The sequence below is a fragment of the Capricornis sumatraensis genome, chromosome 2 (genome assembly GCF_032405125.1).
Source record: "Capricornis sumatraensis isolate serow.1 chromosome 2, serow.2, whole genome shotgun sequence".
Lineage (NCBI taxonomy): Eukaryota > Metazoa > Chordata > Mammalia > Artiodactyla > Bovidae > Capricornis > Capricornis sumatraensis.
Genome location: NC_091070.1, coordinates 53,813,192 through 53,835,573, shown reverse-complemented (window position 1 = coordinate 53,835,573; position 22,382 = coordinate 53,813,192). Strand labels below are relative to the sequence as shown.

The window sequence follows — 22,382 nt, the reverse complement described above, 5'->3', positions numbered from 1 at the left end:
CGAGTCCCCAACGTGGATAACCGGATTTGTCTCTTCCCAGGCTGGCTACTGATGGGGACGAGTTCTGCTCCCGAGAGAGTCCCAGAAGTAGGTACAGAATCAATCTCACGAATCTTAATTGCTGTCCCTGGGCCGCGGAAAGGGGAGGATTGGGGCACGGGAGGCTCTCCCTTCCTCCTCCACTCTTTTCCCCACCTCCCAAAATTGGCAGCCAGTCCGCGGCTCTCGGTCTGGGGTCTGGAGGGTGGGGAATGTGGGTGTGGGGGCCGGCTGGAGAAGCTCTCGCTAGCGCTGCCTGTGGCCAGACCCGCCTCCCATCCCCTCTCGGGCGCACACTCACGTCCACCCAGACACACTCCGCGCGCTCCCTTGCGCTCTCGCTCGCCCGCCCGCCGCCGCCTGCTCTCTCCCTTTTGCTCTCCCCGGTCTCCTTCTCCCTTTTTTTTTTTTTTTTTTTGGTACCATAGAGTTGCTCTGAAAACAGAAGATAGAGGGAGTCTCGGAGCTCGCCATCTCCAGCGATCTCTACATTGGGAAAAAACATGGAGTCAGCTCCGGCAGCCCCCGACCCCGCCGCCAGCGAGCCGGGCAGCAGCGGCTCGGACGCGGCCGCCGGCTCCAGGGAGACCCCGCTGAACCAGGAATCCGCCCGCAAGAGCGAGCCGCCCGCCCCGGTGCGCAGACAGAGCTATTCCAGCACCAGCAGAGGTAGGAGGCTGTGAGAGGGGCTGAGGAGGGGGCGGCGGGAGCCCCGGCGCGGAGCGGGGGGCGGCCGGGAGCGGGCGCCCGGGGCGCGGGGTCGGGGGCCGCGCGCAAGCTGGCCGCGGCGTCCGGAGCTCGGAGCACCCCCTTCCCCTCCCCCCTCCGCCCCCCAGAAATGTTGCAAACTTTTGCAGCCCGTTCTCGGGTTGCGGGAGGAGAGGGGGGCGGGGGAGGCGGCAGGAGGGTTGACAGCCGGCGGGCTCACCCCCCTGGCTTTGATTTTTTTCTGCAAAGAGAGGAAGAAAGCCGCGTTGCTCAAATTAAATACTCTCCCCCAAAATTCGGAGGACCGGAGAGTGGGGGCCCGGGAAAGAAACTTTTAAAGCGGCAGTGTCCTTTTAAGACGGGGGAAAAAAATCCTTTTGATGGCCATCCTCCTCCCCTTTTACCTTTTCTGCTCTTGACAGTTTCGGCCCGGGAAGCCTGGGACGTGGTGGGCTTTCGGCCCCCCGCAGAGGTGAAAGGGGCGTTAGAAGTGAGAGATCAGGGCAGCCCCCCCGCCTCCCGGGGTAGGAAGGGAGCGCTTCTGGACTTGGGGCGGGGGAGCGACGTGGGTACCTTTCCTGGAGCACAGCCGTGGATTTGGGATTTGGAGATACGGCTGGGGGAGCGGGGTGCGGGCGCGTGAGGTGCTCGCCAAGTTGTCTGGCGGGCGCCGCGAGGGGAGGTGCGCAAGTTTGCAGACCCGGGGTTCGCAGCCCGGCGCCCAGGCTGGCGGGGGGCGTGTGCGCGTCAGCGCGCCCGGGGCGGCGGCGGCGGTCCTGTGGGGCGCTCCACGCGCATTCGGAGTGAGCGTCTGCAAAAGCAAACAAGCAGAAAAAGAAAGATCGCAAGGCACCCAAACTTATTTCAGCCCTGGGAAATCCTTCCCTCACCAAGCGTTTCGGCAAGAACCTGGGAATGGTCAGTGCGAGTTGAATGCTTGTTGGATAGTGCGATCGATGCCCGCGCCCCCCCCCCCCGGGGGGGCAATTTTTTACACACTTCATTTGTAGGATCTGTGTGCGTGTGTCTGTTTGGGGGGGCGGGTGGCGGCTCCATGACCCCTCCTTGCTTTTTTTCTAATTAAAGTGGAGTGTTGGGAAAAGCTCACCCTCTTTCCTCTTTCTTAAAGGTATGGGAACCTGATGTGGGTTTTTTCTTGAGGTGGGGGGTTATTTGAAAACGCCCAGAGTTTATGAAGAACAGGAGGAAGCTATGGCTTTAATTACTGTTGTAAATAATGTATAAATCACGCCTGTCACTCTGGAGGAAGCCAGCTCGCGCGAGCCGCCCAGGGCTGGGGGACAGAGATCTCCAGCTCCGGCTTGGGCACTGGCCCAGCGGGCCCCCTCCTCTTGTCACTCAGCTTCAGGCAGAGATAGGGAGAGCTGGAAGAGGCAAGTGGGGGCCCCAGAGCCCCTCCTTTCTTCTCAGTGTTAGAGTTGGAGGTAGGAATATGGCTGATCATGTGCTGGCTGTTTTACAGTATTCCCCCCCCCCCCCCGCCCCACCTTAGCCACACCCCCTGTCCAGGCGCTTTCCCATTCACGGAATTCGAGTACAGTAAAAGCCATCAGGAAGACACATGCGAAAAACATTTAATTAAAGGCGATTTCGGAAGAGCGAGCACATCAAATCGGGGTTTAAGGGAGAGGGAGGGGGCAGCGAGGGTCGCGAGTACAGGAAGGGGGATGGGGCCGGGGGCCGGGACCTGCGGCTAGCTGGGTGAGTTTGTGTGTAGAGAGCTTTTGGCTGCAAAGAGTATATTTAGACCTGAGACGGTGGATTTGGAATGCGAGCGGGTTATGTAACAGGGTTAATCAGAAACACTGGAGAAAATCCCCTTCATGTGTTTCTGAAGCTTTTTTTTTTTTTGGAAGAGGGGGACATAGTACCTAGGAAGCCGCACTAATTTCTGGTTTGTGCTGCCACCCCCTCTGTCTTAGCCATCCCCCTTCCCGTGTGTTATTAGCATCTTCAGGTGTCATTCTTGCCAGAAGGTGTTCTTGCAAGAGATCAGGGTGGCAGGCTGCAGAACCGACTAGCAAATCCGTAACTTGCTGTTCTTGCAAATTATATAACCGATGGGGCTTTCTCGGTACCACCAGCCCCGGAGGCTCAGCAACAAGGGAAGAGGGACACAGTGCAGATAGGATGCATCTTGTGCAACTGACCTGCTGACCCACATCCCCTTGCCCCCTAGTGGGCCACCCCCCACTCCCTCTTCTTTGAATCCACCTCTTGTCCATCCCTCCGGAGAGTTAATGGGGGGAGGGAGAGGAGGTAAGGCCCAAACACTCAACTCACATCCTGCACGCAGGCACTTGGTTATATAACAGTCTGAATGGAAAAGGAAGGTCAGAGATGGAGGCATCCTTTAGCTAACACAGCAGTAGTAATAGCTTCCAGAAATTATGTGCATTTGCAGACTTTAACCTCAGATGTACCGTCTGCTACTTGGGGATACCAATCTTTGTGCATGTGAGCTAGGAAGAAGAAGAGGGAATGTGTAAGTATGCTCAGTAGATGAGAGTGATTTGAAAATGGGAAATGTTTGGGTTTTCAGATGATGTAATGGAATTGGCAGAATATGCAAGTCGGCTCCCAGAGTGTAAGCAGCAAGAAAATTGGAGCTGGCATCCAGTATTAATGTTGCATAAATTACAATATCGGAAAGAAATTAACCTACACACTAGGTGATTACGCCTTTTTAATACTTAAAGCATACATGCATACAACGCAAAAGGAAAAGCAAACACCATCACCTTAAAATCAGCATTTTCAACCTCAAGGAGCATTGAGTGGAGTCCTTGGCCTTGGGTGAAGAGAGCCGCTTTCTGATCTGGGGGTTGCTTTCCTGGGAGGTAGCGGGGTTAGCTTCCAGGCAGCCAGTGTTTGCCGAAGAGAGCCGCTTTCTGATCTGGGGGTTGCTTTCCTGGGAGGTAGCGGGGTTAGCTTCCAGGCAGCCAGTGTTTGCCGTCTGCAGAGACTGTGGTCAGGATTCTCATGACATTGAGGTGACCTCATGAGACATTACCTAGGTAGACTTGAAGCTATTGCTGGATTCCAAACTCCTGGGAATCCACGGGTGAATGGACCATGCACTGATAGTGCCTGCACTTCCAAAATCAAATATGTGACTTTATAATCTGAAAGACGGCCTCCCTTTCTTTTTACAACGGGGCAGGGTATGTTAGCGTTTTCAGCAGAACTGTTCTGTTTTCTGGGTGTTTTTAATGATGGCTGTTGTTCAGCCCCATCTTTTCAGCCCAATGAAAGGGAAGAAAGGCAGAAGACAACATGGGAAGTAAGAATGAAGCCGAAGAGCCACAGCGAATCTTTAATTTAACAAGGCTTTCAGGGACTTCAGGGAGCCCTGAGCATTGTGACATAACTGTTGTTAAAAACCCTCTTCCAGAGTCTCGTTAGTATATGCATGCCAGAAATTTACACATTCTACCTCCCTAAAGTTATCCTCAGGGGGCTGTGTGCCACACCGTTGGTCTGGAACACCGGTGCTGCAAGTGGATGGTTGATAGGGCCGGCTGACCTAAGGGAAAAATCGAAGCCAGAAGATGGGATTAACACTGAAAAGCTCAGTTGGGTTGAGATCGAACCCCCTGGAAGCTGAGCTTAGATTGACTTAAAATCAGTTAACAAGTTCAGTTGTAGCCCTGAGGACTTCTAGACCCACAGGAATCTTTGCCTCTCAAAGTACTTCTCCACAATTCACCACTTCAGTCTTGGCTGATTCACTTTCTGGTCGGTGCTCTTGCCTGGCAATTTCGAGCGTTTTCTAGAGATTGATTCTCAGATGAGCTTTTCTTACGTGGACCTGGCTCTCCCCAGTGAACAAATGATGCCCTGTAGTTTGAAAGAGCTACTGGCTGGGATAAAATTCTGTGCCAGGGGGATGGAATAATTATTTTTTAAACTAAGGGACTTTCATTTTCCAGTAAATTGCTCATAAAAACATTTATAATTATACCCTTTAAAAATGTAATAGAATAATTTTAGAAAATGCATTTGAGGATGATTATGAAAACCTTTTCTGTTGCTTCCCCCTTCTTTCTTAAAAAGAATTGAATTATTAATCCAGAAGTCAAATCCTGAATGGCTAAAAACATTTACAACAGACATTTTTTTTTTTAAATGTTAGTCACCTGCTGGAATTTTCCAAAATCTTCTGGTGTTAAGAGGAGCCCTTGGCTTTAGAAAACATCTCTGTTTCTGAAACTGAATTATGGAGGCTGCAGGGATGGACCCCCCTCACCAAGAGACATTAAGCTTGTGTTCTCAAGACGGTAGAGCTGGGGGGTACAGTGCATACTGCTGTTTCTACACCAGACTCCTAAGAGGGATGTAGAGAGGTACGGCAATGTTAATTGGAATATATAGTGCCTCCAGATGCAGATATTCTGAAGGTCTTTGATGACAGCTGAATCATTTTTGAAAGCAAACTGACTCCTGTCCAGAGCTAGCCTTTGGACTGTGAATCAGGCAAACCCAGGTGTTCTTCTCCATGAGCCATACTCTTTGTCATTTCTGAGTTAAGATGCACAGTTTTCTCCTGATTCTCCCATTCTTGCCTTGAGGAAGTTGTGGTGTGATGTCGGAAGGACTGACTAAGTTGGGTGTTGCTTAGCACTCTGTTGATGGAGTGTGGTCCATTATAGCACGTACCACTTTTTCTGAAGGTGCTCTCCCCAACCCCCACCATTTTTTCAGTCTCCTTCTAAGCTCATCTATGTATTTATGTCTGTGGAAGCAAAATACTTAACTACATTTCAGGTATCTGGGGAGAGAGTTGTAATGTGATTGCCCCACGTGCAAAATTTTTTATAGAAAATGTCACTGTTCTCAAATGTCGTATCCTCTTTGTCTTGTACAAGCCAGTGTGCAGAGACTCTGAGGTAGACAGCATCCTTCCTCCTGGAGGGGACCCCTGACCCATTCATCCCAGATTAGAGGTAGGTTCCTGTAGAGCAAGAAGAGTCTGCTTTGAAAGGCCTTCAGGTGCCAGGGAGAACACCAACCTAGGATGTGCAGTACCTTTCTGAAAATGAAGACTGTCTTCCTTGCTGAGAATTTAAGAACAACCTCCTCTCTGCTTCTGTCTCCCCATGATGTTCTCCCTTCCATCATTTAAAACATAAAATGTTTTTTTAAATGAGGATTTGTTTTATTTTTCCCTTGGTATCTCATTCAGAAGGGCAAGTGTTGGTTTGAAATGAGTTGTTAAAATGTTCACCCATCTTATTAAGCTGTATGTTAAGAAAAATACAATTGAATCCTTGTGAATTAATGCTTGCCCAGAACTCTCCAGATAAGGAGTGTTCAGGCATTGATTAAGATACAATAAACCATGATTTTTCTATAAGAGTACCAAGGCATCACTGATGAACTTGTTTTTCTGGCACAGTGAGCAGAAACATTTTTTGTCTTTTCCTTATCAAATGTGTTTGAAAGTGTGTTGGTCCCCTTTCCTGCCCTGGGAAGAACTCTGGGGATGTAATTGAATCTTTCTTAGAGATTTGGGGATCCTTAGGGTACCGCAGGGTCACTGTTCTGAGGATGAGTTCTGATTGTACATTATAGAACTGTAAATGAAGACAGTGTTAGAAATTGGGCTAAATCTGTCCTGATCCTAGCTTGGAAATCGGGTTTTTTTTTTTTTTTTTTGGTTAAATCCTCAATATCTGTCTGTTTTGTTATTTGCCTCCCTTGTTCTCTGAGTTGCAAGTGGCAGAATAGAAATTCATGTCAGTTAGTTGATTCTGGTTAGTTGAGGTTTTTACTTTAAAATTTCAATCCAAATCTAGATGCTGATTCTTTCTCTAGCAACTGTAAAGTCATTCTTAAAAATTTAGCAAAGCTATTGTATTTACAAATAAGTTATATGCTGTATTACCATAACATTATGCAGTTTTCCCCTGTGTACACAGAAATATCAACTAATTTTGCTTCTTTCTTATATGTGTTGAAAGGGTTTCATCAGCCCTGAAAGTTAGGAAGTTCTAGAGTTAGAAGGAAGACTTTCAAGGATGTCAATAAAGAGCATATAGATTTCCCCAGAGGAAGCTCTCTATCCAAGCTTAGGCCTTTGTTCGCTGGACCAGTGTGGTACCGCATCATCAAGAGCTGACTTTCTCAGGGCCCTCCCACCTGACTTAATGGTTGTCTGTAGTTATCTTGTGATATCTTTGATATCCTACTGTTGAAAATTCAGCTTGGGAGTCTTGGTGTTCTTTTGTGACAGCCTTGTTGTTGTTATTACTTTGCTTTGGAGTAAAAACATCAAGGAGATTGTCTCAAGAAATGGTTAGAAAAGTGGAGTGAGGCATAATGAAGTATAAATGTACCATAGCCCGTGGGTTAGGCAGGCTCTGTTCCAGGTCTGGCTCTTACGTGTGTGCTAATGTGAAAAGGAATTATAGGTAGCAATTCCCCTGTGTTGGTGGAAGAACATATTTTTTTTCCTAACATACATTTATGGCCTCCACTGACACATCATTATTACAAACCGTCTCTTCACATTACATGCTGTGGCGCATTGGCAGTGGTGTGGCCCTGCAGTCTCCTGGTGATTGTCTTGTCCACAGAATGCGGCCTCCGAGGCGCTGTCTGTAGGGCCCACAACAATGGAGAGGACAGGCTTCACCCAGTCTGAGAAGTGCTAGAGGCCTCCAGGCCCTCCCAGGTAGTAGCTACCCGCATGCTGCTTTCCCTGGAGCTCAGAGGAATAATCAAGGTGTAGAGGATTTACAATCGCCAGCCTCCAGTCATCTCTAACAGCGTGATTGGGCACTGGAGTTTTGATCATCAATGAGCGTGAAGTTTTTGAAAACAGTTAGGAAGTGCCTGCATCCGTGAACAGACCATGATAGATGAGGTTCTTCCTGGGCACCAGGAAGGGTACCACCCAGTGCAGGATGCTCACGCCTGTGAAAGAGGCAGCGCACTGTTAAAAATACCTAGCTTACTTCGGGGGAGGATTTGGCTGAATACTGATGAAGTTTATGAAATATGAATGTTGTGAAGTTGCCTACCACGTAAGTGGTAGGCGTGTGTGAAAGAAGTAAGAAGCAATAAAAGAGTGTATAAATGACACTCTGAAACTTGATGGACTTGTGTACGTGACAAGAATGGTGATGTTTGGTTCTGTGCCTAATGGGGAGAATAAACTGGCTTAAAATCTATATGTCAAACTCGATGTGGGACTAAAAATTAATACGTATAGAGTCATTTGACTTATAAGCGAAGAGTGCTACTGAGGAGAAACAGGCAGGTTGCAAAGAACAGAGGTGAAACAGAATGGGGGAGAAACAGGAGGGACCAACACTTGAGTTTATAGTAAAGTATGGTAATCACTGTTTTAAATAATCCAGACTGTTAACGACTAGGTAGAGAATTGCTGCTAGGTAGAGAATTCGTCATAGCCCAACAAAAAGGTATTGGTGCGAATTTTAGGTTGTGCACGAGAAATCCTCTTGATCCCCAAAGCATACATGCATGTACCGAGAAGCAGAACTGCACACATTGTAATTTTTTCTGTCTTATCCTGATTAATTGACAGCCGACTGTATGCCTCTTTCCTGAAGGTGACTTTACAATCTCCAGACACAGGCATTTCTCTCAGAAGTGGAGTGAAGGAAGGAGAACCACATGCTAAAGTGTGTTTCACTGGGTGAAGTATTTGGGAGGAGGGAAGATAAGAGCGGTGAAACAGGGGAAGGGAGTCGTGCGTACAGAGATTAAGGATGCTGCCTTTTGGGGGCTGGGGAGTGGGGGCTGCAAACCAAGGAAGGGAATCTCTAGAGGGAAGGAGACTTACGTGCAAAAGAGAATGAAATTAGCATTGACTGTAATGGCTGGGAACGTGCCTTTCTAATTTTAAATTATCTTTAACAAGGACGGTGAACAGAGGAAAAGTTGGCACTTTGAGAAGTTATGACGAACTTGTCGAGAATGCCAATTGACAAAGGCAGGTAAGGGAATACTTGGAGCAACAGAACAAGAACAGGTCTGAAGGGCAGGCCGATGTGCTTCGAGTGTGTTAAGGGAATTGGCGGGCGTGTTTATTGACTCTTCTAATTAGTTTTAAAGAAACCCGAAGAAGTGGACAGAGACGGAGAAGAGACGCCCTGATGGGATGCCGCCCTTCCAGGAGCAAAGAGACCTGTATCATCCCTTAATGATCGATGCCAATCATGGGGAGGAGTGACTGCTTAAAAGTTAATGGATTTCTGAGAGTCAAATCAGAGAAGAAACAAGGGTATATTTCACAAGTTTAAAAACTTTTCAATAAACTGCATTGCTTTTCATTTTCGCTTTACAATCATAAAGCCAGGATGATGGTAAGAAGGCCACAGTGACGATACAGTATGTACTCCCAGGAACATGGGCATGACGAGGATAATATGTCTGAAAGGACAGGGAAGGGTGAACTGCCCGTAACTCTCAATTGTGCAGGTAATGAAGCAGGGGGAAAGCAAGGCAAATGAAATACTTTGATCATCAAAGATGATGCTTCTTTCAGTGATCATATTGGTTGACTGATGCTGACAAGGGTGAAATTGCCGGAGTTGTATTTTACCGTTTCTGGCACTCATGACCCACTTTGGATAAGCACGTTTCTACAGAAAGTGCCTCAAGATTGGTGAGCTGCTAAACTTTCTCAAGACCCCCAGGAGAATCAGTAGAACAAATGGGGTTCCCCTGAGAGGACTCTAGAAAATTCTAAAGCTTGATTTCTAATCTTGAGCGTGAGGGTGCATGTTCCTATATATGTAGGGCTCACTCACGAGACTGCCATTGGTTATGTTTTATTAGACTAAAACCTGTTAGAGCCAGCAGGGGTCTTATGAACCATCTCATCTACCCTCTCTCCCCATTTAAACTGGCTTTCAGAGAGATCAAAATATGCCTGAGGCCCCATTCCTAGTAGGTAACAAGGCTATGACTAGAACACAGATCTTCTTCCTCCCTAACAATGTTCCTTCCACTTGTATGCTGTGTCAAGATGCTCAGAAGTTCCAGTAAGTTCCTTTCCACCAGGAGATGCCCCCCCTCTGAGGCTATTATAATAGATATGCGTTAACCAAGCCTTAGGTGGAAATAAGTTTGAAAGTCAGCACACTTTGTCTTGGCTGTGCATCAATAGCAGAACATTCTCAGTATTATTATTTTCAAATCCCATTGGGCATTGTTATTATTCTTTAAAAATTAGCTAGAGAGCTTGTGGCTCTTCCAGTAAAGCCATTTGGGGGCATAGTGAAAATTGTGTCTGCGTGTCCTTCTCTGATTTAATAGAAAGTAAAATAAGGGACATAGAGTGGGGCATTCTGTTCTTGGAGCTTTTAAGCTCTCTGGAGCTGGAGGCAGCCAGCCCTAGCTGTGCAGTGGGAGAGGGCATTTCTCAGCAGCTGTCATCTTTCCTCAAGGCAGAGGGTTTGTCTGGGCCTTTTATGGGGATGCTCCTGAGCAAGTCTGCAAATGGAATACTATGTAGTCAGTAAAACTCACATTGTAGTGGAAGATGCTTGGGATCTTGTACTTAGTGAAAAATCACAGCTTTCATAGTAGTGTGCATGGAATGAGATCATTTTTATAAAAACGTGTGTGTGTGTGTGTGTGTGTGTGTGTGTGTGTGTGTGTATGTTAGCATGGGCCCAAATGTACCTAAATGATGAAATGATAAAGTGGTCATCTCTGGAAAGTGGGGTTATCTATGAGCTCCTCTTTCTCTGTGCCCTTTTCTATTTTCCGAGTTTCTTGCATTAATGTGTGTATTATTTTTGTAACTGGAAAAAAAAAATAAATCTAATTTTTTTTCAAAAAGATTGTGTGTTCTGAAACTGATGCTGCTTTGAGGGAACTGATTCTGAACTTAGTATGTTGCAGAGAATTTCATGATGTTTCAGGATGAAGCAAGTTTTTTGGCCCAAAGAGCAGCACCTTTGATGGTTGTATTTAGCCAGGAAAACAAAGGTCATTCAGCTTGGATATGAAAACAAGTGTCCTCATATTGGAATTTCTTGTCCCTTTAGTACAGTGTCTTTCATGTGTTTATTATGAGAAAAACACAATATATTGAAAGCCATTACACAGATATATCACACACATCAATAAACTTTTCATATAAATTATCCATTACCTGCAATGTTCTATTATTTTTCCTCTATTATTTAAAGACAAAATACAAGTCCTGAGCCGCCAGATTGGTTTCACAGCCTATATGGGTGGCTTCGTGAAGCTGAAAACCCGTATCCTTGGCATGAGGCTGAAGCAGCCTTTCTGCGGGCCATGGCCTGACTGTGGGCGGGAAGGAGGGAGGGACGGAGGGAGGGAGGGAGGTTTTCCACAGTCACTGATGTGGGACTCCGAGTGTTACTTTATTATAATTTCAAGGAAGAGTTGAGGGAGGGAAAATAAGGTAAATACTTGTTATTTTTAATCATTCAGGATCTTTATGCCCTTTTAGAACATGCTCATTAACATCCTCTTTCATTTAGACACGCATCTGTCTAGTCTGGTTCAGCATGTAGATTCTGGGAATCCCTTTGCTTGCAGTTTGTCATCACTGTGTACAGGCACGAGGGTGGTATTCTTTCAATCAACAAAACTTTACTGAGCACCTCCTCTGTGCTCAGAAGTCAGAATCCCTGCCTTGCTCGATCTGAAGTTCTCCTGGTGACATCTTGGTGTAGCCCTTTGTCTGGGTCGCCTTTGACCAAAGACTTGTAAGGTTTCTCTTCCACAGCTGTCTTGACCTCAACCTCTTTTACCTCTCTCTATTCCTAGTATGGCACCCCACGCCAGTACTCTTGCCTGGAAAATCCCATGGACTGAGGAGCCTGGTAGGTTGCCATCCATGGGGTCGCTAAGAGACAGACACGACTGAGTGACTTCACTTTCATTTTTCACTTTCATGCATTGGAGAAGGAAATGGCAACCCACTCCAGTGTTCTTGCCTGGAGGATCCCAGGGACGGGGGAGCCTGGTGGGCTGCCGTCTATGGGGTCGCACACCGTCGGACACGACTGAGGCGACTTAGCATTCATAGTATGGGCTGGGGCTAAAGAATCTGCCAGCATTGCAGGAGAGCCAGGTTCGATCCCTGGGTTGGGAAGATCCCCTGGAGAAGGGAATGGCAACCCATTCCAGTTTTCTTGCCTGGAGAATCTCATGGACAGAGGAGCCCAGTGGACTACAATCCATGGGGTTGCAAAGAGTCAGACACAACTGAGGAACTAACACTTTCACTTTCTTTTTCCGCGAGCATAGGCCCTCCTCCTCCTCTTCCTCTTCTTCCCCCTTCTGAGTTCCCACTTCTGGTCCAATCTCCTTGCTTCCTGAGATCCTGCAGTCATTCTAGCTCCTGATAAGATTCACCCTCTCCCTCTTGAAGTTCTCTTTTACAGTGTTCAGACACATAGATGGCTTTGCTCATTCAATCAACATGTCACCTCTTCCTTTGCCAGGTTTCTTTACATTGTTTTCTAGTAGTATTTCCTGGGCAAGAGTCAGGTCCTCCCGAGAAGATGAGCTCCATGGTGTATTCTTTCACGCATGCTCAACGCCTTGCAAAAGGTAGGTGCTCATTAATAGTGCAGATTGTCTCACACGTTGCCCTGGAAAGCTGTTTGGCATCTCAGAAGATTCAGGTCTGCACTTCCCAGCCCTATAATCACAGCTTCTACTTGCTCTTACCTCCAACTGGGTCTTGGGTTTGGACCCAGCCACCCTAGTTTGTCCCACTTCTGTTTCTCTTGGATCCACCAATCCCGCCCTCTCTTGTGGCAGGCCCAGGCCTGCTCCAGTCTTGAGCAACTCAGACCATGATGAACAGCTTACGTGGTTGTTACAGTCCTGCTGGGAGTGGGGCCCAGGTGTGCTAACTGTGTGACCTTTGGTAAGTTCCTTCACCACTCAGTCTTTTCCTTATGTCACCTGAAAACGGGATGTTAACGATGCCGGCTTCCCAAGGTGCTTGAGAAGCCCACGTGTGAGGATGCCTGGCACACATCCGGTGTCACTCTGGTGATGGTGGAGCACGTCCAGACGCAGGGCCCCTCCGGCTACCTCTCCCCATCTCCTCCTCAGGTCTGCAGCCCCTTTTGCTTCCTGTTTCTGATTGGTTGCTCTGTGAAATTAATGAATCCCAGGACGTCAAGGGCCTTTCATTTAACTACCAGTTCTCTCTCCTGGACTGGATCCTATGCCAGTCCCTCAGTTCAGCTGCCATAGGCTAGATCCTGCCAAGTTCAGACGAATCACTTAAGTTCAAGCCCATCAGCCACTTGTTGGGTTTCCCAGAGGTTATACGCCATGCATCACTGACTCGATGGACGCGAGTCTGAGTGAACTCCGGGAGTTGGTGATGGACAGGGAGGCCTGGCGTGCTGCGATTCTTGGGGTCACAAAGGGTCGGACACAACTGAGCGACTGAACTGACTGCAGCTGAACAAGAGGAGAGTCCCACTTCTGCCTGCTCCTCTCCCCTTTGTCCTCCCTATTCCTGTAGTACTGCTGGCTGCCCCCTCCAGCCATCGAGACTGTACCCTCCACCCCACTGTGCTTGGTGTTCTCTCGTGTCTCATTTCTCAGTACCCCATCCTTGCCTGCCCTCCCTTCCCCCGTAGTCACTTTCTCCTCCCTGCCAAAAAATCACATAGGAGAGGCCTGTCTGCAAGGGTTCCATTCAACGTGCTCTACATTAATGCTCCACTATGGTGACCCACTGCTGAGTCTTTCACTTGTAATGTAATCTAATAATTTACATGCACTTTGCAAGCAATACTCTCTGAGACTCACAACCTGCTTGAAATCACTCTGCTGTTACAGTATTTGAGCTGATGAGAGAGCAGCGTGAGAAAGAGTAGTTATTGGTACTACAATGATGTTGGGTAAATCTGGGAAAATAATGTTAGCACAAGATGAGGGTGTGCTGATGGATTATAATATCCTTTCTTAGAGAATCAGTTAAGCTTGCTACGGGTCTTTGATCGATTTTTGGCTTGTAATTGGACTAGGCTAGGTCAAAGTATGGTGGGATAGAAGCGTAGGAAGCTAGAGGAAGTGAGTCAGGCGTGGAATCCTGTCTTCCTGGGATGCTGTGAAAATGTTTTCATTTTGATATACTACATGACTTTTACAGAATTAATTGGCACTGTGATTAGATTGTTTTATTTCTTCACTCAAACATGTTGGAAGCTGATTCTAATATGCAGTAGTAATGAAAATAGAGTAATGCTGTAATAATAGTGCCATTGTAAAGTGAATTACACCATTAAGCATCTATTTTGTCTAATCTGTATTGTGATGGTGGGGTGATACACACACATACAGACTTAGAGTAGCTGGTCTTTAAGAAGCAGACGCTAGCAGAGAAGCCCCAGTCCTATAATACTGAACAGTCAGGGAATGAAAATAAACTGTTGTTCAGTGAAAAAGTAAATTTTTATATCTTCAAATATACACATATTTTCATACACACATACACACACAGGCATATACATATTATACCAGTCAGGCAGATCAAAAAGAAAATGCATGATTAGCATTAATGTGCTTGCTTGTGTTGCCTTTTTAACAACTTGGTTGGCTTGCCTGGGGACAGGTATCAGTTATGGCTGACCAAGTCAATTATAGTATCAAGGATAGTGTTTGAAAACAAGGCTTCGTGTATTCGTTTCAGCCTTTTCACCCTTATTATCATGTCTGAGAGCCTCTATTAATGGACATGTCTCAGGTTGGGGAAAAAGCGTTAAGGACCCAAGAACTGCGGTCATTTTATTCTGTCATTCATCTCCCAAGAAAGAACATTGGCTAAACAGCTTCTGCCACAGCAGAAAGATAAAGACATATTTTTATGCCTTAAGTCATAAGCGAACCCTTGAGCAGAAATGGGATCTGTGAAGGCAGCCTTAGACGTGGCTGCTCCCAGTGGGGGATGTGAATTTAAAAGTCCCAGGGTGAATTACTCTTCACTTTGGTTCCAGGGATGTTAGCCCTGAACCTGCAGGAGGATTGGCATCACTGGGGAAGTCTGCCAGTAAATGAGCATGGATTTTCAACCGTGTCCAGGGAGGTCCTGAAGACGTACTTGGTTCATCTCCAGACTCGGTTTCTGACTCCATGGTCTCCTCTCCAGGTTTTCGTGCAGAGGCCACCTGGAAGGGATTTTGATGGAGCTCTGCGTTTCTCACCTGCCCTCACTCCATTGTTGTGCGTTGGCAGCATTGTCAATCAGCACCCCCACCTGGTGATCTGAAACCCCAGAAACCCCTCATCCGAAGAGTCGAGATTTTATGTGTGTGCTCAGTTGCTTCAGCTGTGTCCAACTCTGCGACCCCATGGACTGTAGCCCACCAGGCTCCTCTGTCCATGGAATTCTCCAGGCAAGAATACTGGAGTGGGTAGCCATTCCCTTCTCAAGAGAATCTACCTGACTCAGGGACTGAACCCAGGTCTCCTGCATTTGCAGGCAGATTCTTTACTGTCTGAGCCACCAGAGAATCTGAGATTTTATATAGTTTAAGATATATTTACCTTTCATTATATAACGCTTACTCTGATGATCAAAATATCGAAAGCAAATTTTCTTCATAAACAACTGAGCATTTTCTATATTTCAGATCAAGCTTGTTGATTTTTAAACTCCATGAGCATTTGAGGAGAAAGTACACAGCATCCATGGCTGGCATCCGGATTAAGAAAATAGTAAAGAAAGTTTATTGCAGACTTTGGTAAAAAAAAAAAAAAGATCGGTATCATATTGTTCCCAATAAAATATTACAATGAAAATTACCACGGTGTTTGACAACATGTTGGTATTAATTGGTCTTGTCCGTTACTATTTCTCAGTAGCAAATGCACTCTGGTTTTAGCGTTAATTAGTTACAGTCTTTACTGAAGTCACATTGTGCTGCGTCAGGTCAGTTTATCTTCTCATTGGTCTCAGTTCCTGGAGGGCAGTGTTGTAGACTGTCTTGAGTCTTCTGTACATCTCTGTCTCTTATTTGGGCATTCAATGAATGCCTTCAGGATGCTAGTGATGGTACAGTTTAGAATCAATATGTGAAAAATGAGCCAGCCAAGGCAAAACTGGGATGAGACAAGAAAACCTGATATTCTTAGAAAGCTTCAGATGTTTAAAGGTGATACAATAAATTGCCTTCTTTCATTGATGCATCAGGTATTAATTGAGCACTTACTATGTGCCAGATGCCCTCTTGGTCAGTGTAGGTACAGAGTTGAACGAAAGGAATTGATGAGCAAGAAAGACACATTAACTAGTAATTTCAAAAAAAATACAGAGAATGCTATAATATTAAAAAATATATAATGCACATAAGAGGGCAAAAAGACTTGAAAAGGAATCAGGGAAAGCTCACTGAGTGGGTTCATCTGCCTAATTTTTTGAAAAATGGCAAGTGATTTGCCTAGAGGGCAAAAAGTGAGCAGGCATTTGGGGCCAAGTTTCATGAAGTGCAGGTTCATGGGACGTTTAGGTCGATGAGTGCAGTTGAGCCTTGCCGAAGTAAGGACCAGGAGATGAAGATGGAGAAAGAAGGCAGGGACCCAGCTAAGCTTTTTGGACCTTCTTCTAGGGCAAAATTTTGAGCAAGTGAAAAATACCTCGTTGCTCTTTGATAGAGTAGTTAAGGGCTTCCCTGGTGGCTCATTCTGTAAAGAATCCGCCTGCCAGTGCAGGAGACTCAGGTTCGATCCCTGGATCAAGAAGATCCCCAGGAGAAGGGAATGTCTACCCACTCCAGTATTCTTGCCTGGAAAATCCCATGGACAGAGCCTGGTGGGCCACAGTCCACGGGGTCACAAAGGGTTGGACATGACTGAGAGACTGCGCGTGTGTGCGCGCGCACGCACACACACACACACACACACACACACACACACACAGAGTACTTCAACCTGAGTATGCTGAAGTTGTGGTGGAGGATTGATGGTGAGGAGGAGCCAAGTTAGGCAATCTCCGTGGTGATTCTGGAGAGACAGACTGCGGGCTGGGGCTGGAACGGGGCTCGGAGGTAGGCTCAGAGGTGAAATTGGAGGTGCGTGGTAGAAGTAATGACAGCAATGGGTCAGCCCCAGAGTTGGGTGTGATTACTGGCTGGGATGGCTTGACGACAGGAGTTCCGCTTGGGATGGGCTGAGTTGGAGGTGCTGGGGATGTGTCTCCTGGGCAGCTGGAAATGTGGGTCTGGCAGGGAGTATGAGACAGCATGTCAGCTGTGGAATTAAACAAACAGACAGTCATTTAACCAGAGGGACGGCTGGGGTGGAGATGTTACGAAGCAGCATTTTTGAAGGTGAGATTTTTACATCAGGATTTGTTGCTGGATTTTGAAATGCAATACTGAGAAAATAAGCCTCAGGTTCAGGTTCAGGTGGGTATGGCTGAGAAAGTAAAGAGGAGCAATTGGTGCAGTGACAGAGACAAGTATCATAAAAAACTGGCTTTAGACTCAGAAATCCTATACAAGGCATGCACGGACACACACACAAACACACACACACACACACACACACATCCCAAACCAAGAATGTCTTTAATTCATAGTAAGGTTTTAACGCATATTGATGCTCCAGATTGCATTTGAGTTTTATCTGCTTGGGTGGTGGTCTCCTTCCCAACATGTCTAACTGATGATTGTAGAGTTGTTGCCCTTTACCCCCACCTTTAAAAAACTTTCTGCACAGCCCAGGATTGATTTATCGTGTTTCTAAAGGGAATCTGCCTCACGCTTGGCAGAATCTCAAGGTTGGGAGAAATAGAATGAATAATCGCTGTGAAGAGGCCTCCACACTGCCCTGGGAGAAAGACTTCATGGGAGAAAAACTTGAAAGAAGGTCTTGAGAAAGAGCATGAGATCTTCAAAGGATGGGTCTAGCCATGGGAAACAAGGGAAGATAAGGGAAGATTTTTTATTTTTAAGTTTACCATTAAGAGACAGAGAAATCCACAACACAAGTAGTTTGTTGGTAAGGAGGTGGTGACAATGTTGATGATTCTAGTGGAATTGCTGGTCTGCACACTGATGGCACTTAGTTTGCAGGGGCCTTTCATGTATTCAGTAGCATCTGAAGGCCCTGGAAAGAAGTTGATAATGTCCCAGACCATGGACGGACTAAAGAATAAAGAAGTGTTGTGTAATTAGGGAGACCTGTTGACTTGGAACAACAAGGAGTGCGACAGGAGGGGGCTTAGCCTTTTGGAAGGGCCGTCTCTTCTTCACCTTCTGACGTGGTGGCCGAGCTCCTATTGTTTTCAATGAGCTCTAACTAAACACTTTCCCCACAGATACTCCGCTAATATGTCATATGAATTATTTGTGTTATCTCCGAGCTGTGAAATTAGAGTCCTTTCCCCACCGTGCAGTAAGTAGATTAACACGAAAGCCTGTTTTGTATGGTAAGGGGGAAACCAAGCCCATATCAGGAACTGTTTTGTGTGTGTTTGATCTGACAGTGGGGAGGCCTTGGGACGCTGGTGTCTTCTAAGACCTGAAAGCTGAGCTCTGGCTGGACTTTTCTTCAAAGAAGTTTAAATTTTATCCGTTGGCACTTCTGTGGGGGAAGGAAAGTTTGGAGTGGGTGATTTCTTGGATGAATCTTTTCTTGCTGCTGTTTTCTTCTCAGTCTTTTTAACTTTGCAAGAAAGCCCTTCCAGTTCTACGGGCAGACCCCGTTCAGCACGTTGGTGGCCAAACAGTCCCCTTTTGTTCAGCGAGCGTCCTATTTTGGTTTCTCTTGAAAGGTGCCCTTCGAGACAGCGGAGCCTTTCTTCCGGCTGTTTAGAATCAAGGCCTGGAGAAGCCTAAACAGAAATCAGTCTCAGCCCAAGCCAAGTGCCTCCTTGGCTTAGTGAGGCTAAGCTCACCCACGCAAGATAAAATCTAACCAGCCGGTTACCTGAGACCCACCTTGGGGAGTTCTCCAGGTTGACTTTTCACTTGGCCACCATCCCAAGAGCCAGGGAAAGCTGAGGGTCATGGCCTTTCTGTGCAGAGATGCAGGAAGAGAGTTATGGCTCCTGCTGAAGAAGCATCCCATGGACGGAGGAGCCTGGTGGGCCGCAGTCCATGGGGTCGTGAAGAGTCGGACACGACTGAGCGACTTCCCTTTCATGTTTCACTTACATGCATTGGAGAAGGAAATGGCAACCCACTCCAGTGTTCTTGCCTGGAGAATACCAGGGACAGAGGAGCCTGGTGGGCTGCCATCTATAGGATCACACAGAGTCAGACACGACTGAAGTGACTTAGCAGCAGCAGCAGAAGAAGCATAAGGTTGGATTATGTTTTAAAGCAGGGGGCCCCAACCTCTGGGATCTAATGCCTGATGATCTAAGATGGAGCTGATGTAATAGTAATAGAAATAAAGTGCACAGTAAATGTAATGTGCTTGAATCATCCCCAAACCACACCCCCCCACCCCCACCCCACCCTGGTCCTTAGAAGAGCTGTCTTCTACAAAAACTGTCCCTGGTGCCAAAAAGGTTGCTGAAAGGGTCCAATGTCAGCTTGTAAACAGTTGAGGCTCTATAAGCATCCTGAGGAGAAATGGCTCAGAGGAGATCTTTATGACCATAAACCTAGTTGTCTTAGAGTGGTGTAATCTTTCCTCTTTATTATGCAAGATTTCAGCGAGTTCATTTTATTCCATTTACTTTTATATTCCATTTACTTTTATTTTTTTCTCAAAGAACAAGATATCCGTAACTTTACACCCACCTTACATATTTCTATTGTCCCCAGTTCTGTCTCTTTCTTTCACAAATTAGGTAAACTGTGTCACCTGAGAAAATTAGGATGTATATAGGATTTGACAGTTTAGATATTGTGTGGTTTGAGGTTATTTTATTTGCTTCTGTTGTAACAGGGATGGGATTAGGCTCTGTAATTAGAGAATATTGTTCCTTCCCCAAAGATTCTCTGCTTTAGGGCTCACAGACCTCCTTGTACAAGTACTGCCTTCAGTTTTGGAATTTTTCTTTCTACTCTAGGTATCGCCTGGGTCAGTCAGGTGGAATAGGGGAAGACTTTGGGGCTTTGTTAGACAAAGACTGGCTAGACAAGTTTGATTCCCTTGGGCCAATTTGGAGCCTTCTTGAGCCTGAGGTCATTGGTATATTTAAATTCTGAGCTTCCACTCATACTGGTCAGCACAGTTCTGTCCCTCTTCATTAACTGCATATTTTCACTTGTATTTTCAGAGGAGATACCTGCCTCTCGGCGGAACCCCCAGCATCCTGGGCACATCCACCCAGCTGGCCCCGGTGAATATAGACAACTGAAAAGTGAAGTAGTTTGGAGATGGGCATTGTTTTAAGGCTAAAGTCATACATTTTAGAAAGTTAAGGACTGGTTCTGTGACAGGGAAGTTGAGCTAAATATGCAGTTCTATTTTAATTTTTACTTTATGCCAAGGCGAAAGCATTGGGAGATAGGCTATAAATGTATAAGTAAGTCACTGCAAGAATAGCCCCTTGCAAAATGCAAATTTAGGAAGGCTAAATATTTTCTCACGTACTTTAATGCACATGGATAACTAACCTCTGATCGAGTTCCTGAGAAAGGGGTGTTGTATAATCACTTCACCTTGATCCCTGTAGTGAATTGTACAGAGGTCTGCAAACTGTAAAGGAAGTACTTGGTTGTCTTAGCCCAGGCTACAGTGACAAAATACCATAGACTGGGTGGCTTAAACCGTGTCGATTTTCTCGTGGTTCTTGGGCTAGGAAGTTCAGACCCAGGTGCTGGCAGAGTTGGTTCTTAATGAGGGCCCTCTTCCTAGATTATAGAGGGGCATCTTTTTACAGTATTCCTCACATGATGGAGAGAGAAAGTTCTGGTGTCTCTTCCTCTTCTTATAAGGGTGCTAATCCCGTTGAGGACGCCACCTGCATAACCTCATCTAAACCTGATTACCTCCCAGAGATCTCACTCCTAACATCATCACAGGGGGCAGCGGTTATGACTTCAACACATGAATTTGGGGGAAGGGGGCACATACCTATAGTCTGTAATATTGGTTGACACTTAAAGCTTTCTAATAATTTCCAGGGTGGTCAATTTGTCTCCAAACGTTGTTTAAAAGTCTTAACTTGCTCATTTGTTTGTTTAAGCAGAACCCTATTTTTCTCTGTATGTTTTATCATAGACTGTGTCTCACCCTATTCCTGTGCTGTTTGAAAGCTGCAGTAGTAAAGCTCAAGGTAATTAAGGCTGTGGCATCATTGTTTTAAATTAGTGTGGGTGATTTTTTTTAATGTAATTCAACAACATTCCTATTCTGCATAATTGGATCACATTTTAATTTTGTGGCAAATAGAGATCTATTTTACATTTCTATTAGAAAGACAAGTCCCTGTGGCTAGGTCCGAATTAGGATGTTTGCTGTTAGTGGTACGGAAGCAGTGAGAACTTTAGAGTGGATTCAGCTTCTAAAACACACATCTGTGACTCTTACGGGTTAGGAAAGAATCTTCCATCTGAAGGTCATACACAGGCATAGGTTTCACATACAAACAAATATTGAGAAGACGAGAAAATGAAATATGCAAGCCCTAAGCAAGCAGAGGATAACTGATTCATAGGTTGTCCAATATTCCCGATATTTCCCAAAATGTTGACCTTTGACTCAAAGCACATTTGTCTGACTGGTTACCTGTATGGTTAATGCATTGGGAGTTTGTATGAAGCACAATAATGAAGATAAGTCAGGAACAGTGTACTAGACCCGTCATGAAGAGGCCTGGCTTCTCATCCTAGCTTCGCTGGTAATTAATTACGTGAATGGCTTTGAACAACCCGTCCTCGCCCCCACCACTACTTCTCACCCTCCCCGGAGCCCCACCCCCGCCTTCTTCAGGGGAGCTCTGAGTGTGTCTCAGGGAGGCACCAAACTACGTGTTCCTGCCAGCTCTGGCATCCTACAGTATGACCTTGTGACCGGACCCATGTTTTAAAGAAATCCAACCACAAATATATTTTCCCTCCTTTCTCCTCTCTTTTAAACAATGTTGAAGCCTAATCTACATATCATAAAATTTATCCTCCTTAAGGGTACAGTTGAATGATTCTTAGTACATTTACACAGTTGTATAACCACCTTCACAATTCAGTTGTGGAACACTTCTGTCACCCCTAAAACATCCCTCATGCCCATGTGTTGTTACTACCCCCTCCTATGGCCCGGGCTGAGTCATTTACCTACTTTCTGTTTCTAGAGTTTGTTTTTTCTGGATGTTTATCTAAATGCAATCATATACTGTGTGGTCTTCTGTGTCTGACTTACTTTACTTAGGATCGTGGTTTTGGAGTTCATCTGTGTTGTAGGAGACGTTGGTATCTGGGTCCTTTTTATTGCTGAATCCTATTTCATTGTATGGATATACCACATTTTGCCTATCCGTTCATCAGTTGGCAGTTTACTTTTTCTTCCGTTTTTGTCCTGTGGAACACATATTCTCACTGTGCATTCTCACTGTAGCCTGCTCTGTATGGGGAACTAACAGATCTCTCTTAGCAAAATCCTAATTCTGTATCTCATGTCTTCTTTAGTGGAAGAGGCCAGAATTTTGTGTTTTAAAACCCTTAAAATCTTCCAAG

The 22,382-nt window shown here is 45.9% G+C and overlaps 1 protein-coding gene across 1 annotated transcript in view; it reads left to right on the top strand.

The window, feature by feature from the left end:
* The first annotated feature begins 542 nt into the window (after positions 1-542).
* Positions 543-22,382, top strand: part of RORA (RAR related orphan receptor A) — an 804,441-nt gene continuing 782,601 nt past the window's right edge. The window contains exon 1 of the mRNA XM_068964368.1: positions 543-708. Coding sequence (XP_068820469.1) covers positions 543-708 — 166 coding nt within the window. The remainder of the gene's footprint in view (positions 709-22,382) is intronic.